General features: G+C 45.2%; 1 protein-coding gene across 1 annotated transcript in view; it reads left to right on the top strand.

The window, feature by feature from the left end:
- Positions 1-208: 208 nt before the first annotated feature.
- The window catches only part of DNAJC11 (DnaJ heat shock protein family (Hsp40) member C11), a 55067-nt gene continuing 47456 nt past the window's right edge, over positions 209-7819 (top strand). The window contains exon 1 of the mRNA XM_081017164.1: positions 209-361. Coding sequence (XP_080873290.1) covers positions 287-361 — 75 coding nt within the window. The 5' untranslated portion in view covers positions 209-286. The remainder of the gene's footprint in view (positions 362-7819) is intronic.

Below are 7819 nucleotides of genomic sequence, written 5' to 3'. Positions count from 1 at the left end.
CTTTTCAAAAGCTCTCTCAGGAGCCGCTCATCCCCCCCACCCTCCGCGTTTCCCGCTTCTGCGCATGCGGTCCTCCTCGCCCGACCTTGTGCCCTCCCGCCGCTGTCTTACGTTTCACCCTTTCCATTCCCTGCCACTTTTTTCTAAAGGCGTGTCTGCAGGGGGCGCTGCAGCCAAGAGGCCTCCTTAAGTTTTCCTCTTTCCTAGAGCGGCCAGGACGGCGGCCGGCCGGCCTGCTGCCGCCGCCCGCCGGCGCATGCGCGAGTGCGGGTGAGAGGTCGGCAAGATGGCGGCGGCCTCGTCAGTGGATGAGGCGCCGGACAACGAGGACTATTACTCGCTGCTGAACGTGCGGCGGGAGGTGAGGCACCGGCGGTGGGGGCGGTGGCGGAGGCGGCCGGCCTTCACAAGCCGCTGGGGGGGAAGGAGAGGCCTGGGTAGGAGAGGTGGAGCGGGCGAGTCCCTGAGGGGGGAAGCGGGGGAGGGGCGGGTCACAGAATGGGCACCTGCGAAGGACGCAGGAGAGGTCCAGCAGCAGGAGCGCCAGGCCAGGGCGGCGTAGGGCCGGCCATGTAGCCCATCGTCCTGTTCCCGCAGTGGACAACCAGATGCCCCGGTGGGAAAGCTGCCAGCAGGACCTGAATGCAACAGGAGCAACTCTCCCCGCTCCTGTGGCTTCCAGCAACTGGTATTCAGAAGCATTTCAGCTTCACAAAGGCAGAGCATAGCCATCGTGGCTAGTAGCCAGTGACAGCCCTCTCCTCCATGCATTTGTCGGATCCTCTGTGAAAGCCATCCAAGCTGGCCATTATCCCATCCTACGAGAGGCAGCTCCATAGTAAAACTGCACTGCGTAAAGAAGTCATTTATTGTATCTGTCGCGCATCTTCGTCCCACATTCAGCTTCATTGGAAGTCCTCGTGTTCTAGCGTCATGAGAGAGGAGAAAAACTTTTATCTGCTTTCTCCAAAATTTTATGTCTCCTCCTGCTTGCCTTTTATCTAAGCTGAAGAGTCCCAGACACGGCAAGCTTTCCTCATAGGAGAGACACAAATGCAATTTCTACCTTTGTTTGCTATTAAAATTTATTTTTAAAAACAACAAGGAGAGGTTGTAAATATGAGTTAAGAATTTAAACAGTGTGTGTTATGTTAAGATTGTTATTCAAAGCAGTTTCAGCAGCATTCTCGGCACCTGTGATTCCCATAAAGTGGTGGTAAGAAGTATTACTGCTTCTGACCATGGAGGCTGAGCATAGTCATTGTGCCTAGTAGCCATTGATAGCCTTAGCCTTCATCAGTTTCTCAGCCATGAAGTCACTACATGACCCAAGACAAGCCATGCTTGTCCACAGTCAACTCACTGCAACATGGAGATAATCACACCAGCCTATTTTACAAAGCTGCTGTGTGCATTTATAGGGGGAAATGTATGCCAAGGACTCTGAATGCTCCAAAATCACACAATGGCCCATGTAGTCTAGCATCCTGTTCTTACCAATGCTAACCAGATGAATGTGAGAAGCCCATAAGCAGAACCCGAGCACAAGAAAACTCCTTCTGCCTGTGGTTTCCAGCAATTGGTACTCAGAAGCATTACTGCCTCCAACAGTGGAGGTAGAACATAACCATCAGGGTTAGTAACTCATACCATACCATGCCTATAGCAAGGTCACAAGCAAGACCTGAGTACAATGAGAGCACTCTCTTTTGTAATTCCCAGCATGCTACGTCCAACCATAGAGGCAGAGTAGAACCATCCTGTCTAGTAGCCAATTTCCACCCCTTGGTTCTAGTCCTGGCCTCTAAAGGTAACAGTAAGCAAGCCTGCTCCATCTGCTGTATGACAGATATGTGAAGCACTGTCATGTCTCATCTTCTGTTCTCCAGTCTTTAAACTATTCCTCATAGGATTTGTTTCCCTGACATCCTTCCACCTGACAATCACCTCCTCCACTTTGTTAAAGTCCTTCTTAAAATGAATCAGGCCAATGGCCCATTGAGTCCAGCATCCTGTTCTCGCAGTGGCCAACCAGATTCCCCAATGGGAAGCCATCAAGCAGGACTCAAGCACAAGAGCATTCTCACCTCCTGTGGCATTCAGCCTTCCAACTGAGAAGGGAGAGCATAGACATCATGGCTAGTAGCCATTGATAGTCTTCTCCTCCATGCCAATAATCTTCTCCTAAATGAATTTGCCCAATCCTCTTTTAAAGCCATCTAAATTGGTGTCCATCACTTTCTCCTCTGAAAGCCAATTGCATAGTTTAACTATGTGCTGCATGAAGAAGTACTTTATTTTATCTTTCCCGAATCTTTCAGCATTCAGCTTCATTGGATATTCATGAGTCCTAGTGTTATGAGAGAGGAATAGTTTATTTTTCTCTCTGTTCTTTTACACCTCTATCATGCTCCCTCTTAACTCACATTTTTTCACCAGACCAAATGTCCCAAATGTTGTAACCTTTGCAATGGAGTTACTGCAGCTCCTTCATCTTTATGGTTACCCTATTTGCCATTTTCATTGTGTTCCCCGCTATGACCTCAGATCTGTTAATTATCACATGTGCTTGCTGGTGTTAAGATTTGTATTTATTTAAATAGAAATGATCCAATAGCAAGGGATTTCCCATTTCTAACTCACCCAATAGAGAATATGAGGGTGAGGTGGAGATCAGCCAGGCAGGAAATTACAAGGCAAACAGCCCGAGATAACAAGAAAAATAGGAGCAATGGGGTAACGGGAACTGCTACCACCGCAGGCATCCCAGGTAACATTAGGCGTCTTCTTCCCACTGGGGAATGGGACTTCATTTGGGCAATTCAGAAATACTTTTCAAGTTGAAATGTGTGAACATGTCTAGGATTTCTTGCTAATTTTAAGCATTCCCCACCTTAGCACAAACATTCATTATATCGCTGGGGAGGCTTCAACATCTTTAGTTTTTCATCAACAGCACTGAGGGATGGTTCATATTCTGGGGGTTTAAATTAAGGGCTTATTGTATCTGAGCCATAAACAGCTGAAAAGCTTCATAGAGGTTTGTAAAACTAGTAAAAATCTTACAGAGGATTTCTTTCAAAGAGAAGGAAATATCCCTGTCCATCCCCTCCCTCTTCTCCCTACACAGTGGGGAGGCAACTTCATGTCATTTGCATTTTCACCACAATAAAGTTGATAATGGCAGCGATCTTGACTTTGATAAATATTCCCCAAAGGCCACTGCAGTCTTTTGGAAAGAAGAAAGAAGTGATGAAAAGCCCAAGCTTGCGGCTCCCTTTCATCATTGCCCCTTTGTTTTTGAGAATTGCATAAATGAGAACCTCACATCTCAGAACCCAGTCTATGTGTCAGCTTGCTTCTCCGGGAAAGCTATAAGGGTCAGCTTCTACAGAGCTCTGGAAAGTTTACATTGCCATGAATGTATTACCTTGGAAAGAGGGTAGAATGTAGAAATGCATGGGCCAGACAGAAATGGCCTGAGGTTGGGTTCGCTGGATGCAATAAAACCATGGTCTTTCAGCCATCCGGATATTATCACAGGCAGTGTTCCAGAAAACCATAGGAGAAGGTAATAAACATTTATGAACTGAGCAGCTCAAGCAAACTGTCTAAACAGCCACTTTCAGTGAATTTCCTTTGACCATCTGCTGCATGCTCAAGCCCCAACACAGCCTCTACAGCAACCGTTTCCTAGACTGGCTCTTGTTCAAAGGGATGCTTTTGTTTCCTTCATATTTTATGGTAGCTCCTCACAATTTTGAAGAGTATCAGAAGTACAGTGCTGGTGTGACCTTGGGCTGCTAGTTCGTACGACCATACGTGTTCAGTGCCACCACCTCTATTCAGTCTCACTAGGAAAACTGGAGGAATACTTCAACACCCACACACTGGTTTATAGCATACCTTGCCTTTGGGTTTGGCATGAGCCTAGATATCTCTTGGATTTCTGTTGTTGTGCAGAACTTACATTATTTTATTTTTAGTACTCTGTGTGATTCCATATTCTCTGCCATGAGACTGCTACCAGAGTAAAAGGTTTACAGGATTTACTTAGAATGGTGACAAGAGAGTGATGGATGTTGGCATCTCCCTCCTAAGCTATCAGCATTTCCTTGTGGACGGGGCCTTTAACGCTGTAGAGGGACAGCGCTGGTAGGGCAATGTACCATGCCAGTGTGGTGTCCTTTAGTAGCTGCTTGTATCCATCCCTCAATATCATTTATGAGATTTTGCCAGGTGAGGAAATGGCCAAGAAACAACGGGTGATTATGCTGAGCACATGGAAGTTGGAGTGGGGAAAGTGGTGGGTTGGAGAATCCAGTGCCACGGACCAGAGTGACTCCCTGGTGCTATGGAAGCAAAAATGAAATGAAAACAATCATAGAGTTGAGTGTGTAAGACGGCTGTTGGTCTGCTTTCCATAATTAATATTTTGTAAGATTGCTCTCTTCTCTCTCAAGCTATTTTGATTGTTTAGCCATCTAATATGGGTTGATTCCAAAGTTGTACCAAGATTGCAAGAGAAATAGCAGCCATAACACTTTAAAGACTGACACAATGTGATGCTGTGGTTCATAGGTCAGATCCAACATAATCATGTTGTTCATAAAGATGCACTAGAAGCTTGTTTTAAAGGAAAACTTAATGTTGTTGCCAAATCTGACTTAATGGTTTTGTTCTTGTGCCATTATTATTCCATGGAGCCTATTAGCCACCAATTCTTTTCTTGGGTGTATATTGATAGGTTTCAGTGGCAGTAGGAAAAACTCCCTCCTCCCTGCCTAAACTTTGGCAATTGGTTTTTTTATGCTTAACTTGCATTGAGACTAAAACAGTGCTTGGCAAGGGTGCTGCCTATTATATACAATACTTAAACTGTTTTCTACTTTGCTTTCACAACAGCAGTCATTGTTGGGGCTGTCATGCAAGTTACGTGAGGCCATAAGACTCTGTCCTAGGAGTTGTTCTGTTGAACATTTTTTATAAACTTGGCTGAAGGAGCAGAGAATGCTTATCATATTTGCAAGTGATACAAAAACAGGAGGAATAGATAACACTGCAGAAGACAAAATCAAGATTCAAAATGATCTTGGCAGGCTGGAACACTTGTGCAGAAACCAGCAAGATGAAACTCAGCAGAGGTAGATGTCAAGTCCTGCAACTAGGTGCAGAGTATCAAAGGCAAAGGTACAGAATAGGGGGACCTGGCTTTGCAGTGGTATACGTGAAAAGCATCTTGATGTCTTTAGTTGATCACAAGCTGAACATGAATCAGCAGTGAAGCATGGCTGCTGAAATAGCTAATGCATCCTTAAGCTGTGATAACAGAAGCAGAGTGTCCAGATCATGAGAAATAATAGTTCAGCTCTGTTCTGCACTTGACAAAGTAGAGGATGTCAGAGGGATGGTGAACTGGATGCTGACGGGTTTGGATGAAAGAGCTTTGGGAAGAGAAGATGAAGGGCAGGGAGAGGTGATAGTGGTCTTCACGACGTTCTCCATTGCTTCGGGCGACAGGGCTAGCGCTTCCTTGAACTTTACTTGTGTCTGCTCATTAACTGGTGAATATCTTGGTATACAAACAAAAAATGATTTTTATGAACAAATCTTTCTGATTCACTTTAGAAGGACTGTACCCTTCTTTGGAGGTCTTTAAGCAGAGGCTGGGCAACCATATGTCAGGAGTGCTCTGATGGTGTTTCCTGCTTGGCAGGGGGTTGGACTCGATGGCCCTTGTGGTCTCTTCCAACTCTATGATTCTATGATTCTATACCCTAAAAGGCCAGTTAAAAAACCTTTTTATAAATACCCAAAAAAAAGCCAGTTCCCAGAATGCTATCTGTATTCATGATGATTTATAGGCAAAACATTTTGTCAATGTTATGTTTCATATAGTTGTTAATTTTGTTTCCATTTAGAACACAAGAAACACAAACCACATTTATTAAATGGAAAAGGCAGTGGTGGTGGTAGTGAAGCGGGGAGCACTCATTTCCATGATTCCCAGGTGATTTGCCAACAGAGATGAAAACGTGAAATATATGTGAACTGAGAAATGGGACTTGTCATTGTCCTTTCAAAATGTAAGAGTGTTATGACAGATCATTTAATTGGGTAGCTCATAAATCAAGGCCGAACCAAGGTACAACTTCCAGGCGATTCCAGCTCAGAAGGATGACTTTGGGGAAGGGATTTAAGAAGGTAATTGCTTCTCTTTCCCTGAAAGCCTTAAAAAGAAAACAGTCCACATTCCAATTTGTCAATTTGTAGCGTTTTTGCAAACCAGTTATTCAACATCAGCCTCTGAAGTAACTTCTGGGGTCTTAATAGGCCTCAGTTTAGGAGCCATCATGCTCTTTTGTAGTCTAAGGAGTGTGGTGGGCGCAGGTGTTGTTTTCATCAGTGGGAGAAATTATCGTGTCTCACTGGTCAGCTACTGCCCATCCAGCATTCGAAACTCCCATTGTTCTAGGCGCATTTTGCGATGGAATTTCATTAGCATGAGCAGTTTCTGAGCTCTGGGTGCAATACTGCGCCTAAGATTTCAGATTAAAACTGCAGAGTGGAAGGAAAGGAGGCACTTTTTCTCTCTCCCCATTTCCAGCTACTCTCTGAAGACTGGAGAAGAGACCCTCTTAAGACCATTAGGGGGTGGGCAGGGGAAGAACTAGATAGACCGCGTGAAAAATGAGCATAATATTTTAGCTGCAGTTCATTCATTTTCTGCTTTGTATTCTAGTTATAAAAAAGTGCGCCTAGACATTCCATTGTTACGCCCATAACCTAGGATTAAGGTACCATTTAGCTCCTAGCTTTCATATCTCAGTTTCTAACACTTTGCCCACCTTAAGCTGGGCAGCCTCCAGTCAATAAGGTACTGACCGACCACTGTCTGCCTGCTTCAATGGGTGCTCAGAGCTCATAGTATCACTCAGTGAGGGATCAAACCACTGCACCAGACAACAAAGAAAAGAAACAACCCCCCTTGTGCCTAGCAAGCTGGAACGTCATGGCCATGTGTCCTGGCTTGCCCACCGATCTGCTGCAAGTCAGTGACTCATGGAAGATGACCATCATTGACTGTGAGCTGAAAACACTCAACATTGACATTGCCACTTTACAGGAGACCAGACTTATGTTTAATGGCAGAGAAGAAACACACCTTCTGGCAAGGAGGCCTCAGAAGAACCACAAATTCAAGCTATAAGCATTGCTGTAAGAAACTCACTTTTGTCTATGATAGAATTACCGACTGAGGGCTTCCTCTCTGTCTCTCAACTACCCTGGTCCAGTTAACTTCTCGAGCATTTACGCTTCCACTATATACTCTGATATACATATCAAGGACCAGTTCTATGAGGCACTAGACCAAGCTGCCAGGCAGGTCCCAGCCTAAGAGATTTTAGGGAGATTGCTGGGAGATTTTAATGCCAGAATTGGAAACGAAGGTCACACACGGGACAACTGCATAGGCCACTTTGGTATTGGCAGCATGAATGTGAATTGAGAAAGGCTGCTTGAGCCGTGCTCGTATCATAGCCTCTGCTTCACGAACACATTCTTCTCTACCAAGGCAAAACAGTGAGCATCCTGGAAGAAGAAGAAGAGGAGGGGTTTGGATTTGATATCCCGCTTTATCACTACCCGAAGGAGTCTCAAAGTAGCTAATATTCTCCTTTCCCTTCCTCCCCCACAACAAACACTCTGTGAGGTGAGTGGGGCTGAGAGACTTCAGAGAAGTGTGACTAGCCCAAGGTCACCCAGCAGCTGCATGTGGAGGAGCGGAGACGCGAACCCGGTTCACCAGATTACAAGT

The sequence above is a fragment of the Podarcis pityusensis genome (genome assembly GCF_964106645.2).
Source record: "Podarcis pityusensis genome assembly, chromosome: 8".
NCBI classification, from domain to species: Eukaryota; Metazoa; Chordata; class Lepidosauria; order Squamata; family Lacertidae; genus Podarcis; species Podarcis pityusensis.
Note: the sequence above shows the minus strand (reverse complement) of the source record. Positions and strands in the feature narration are given on the sequence as shown.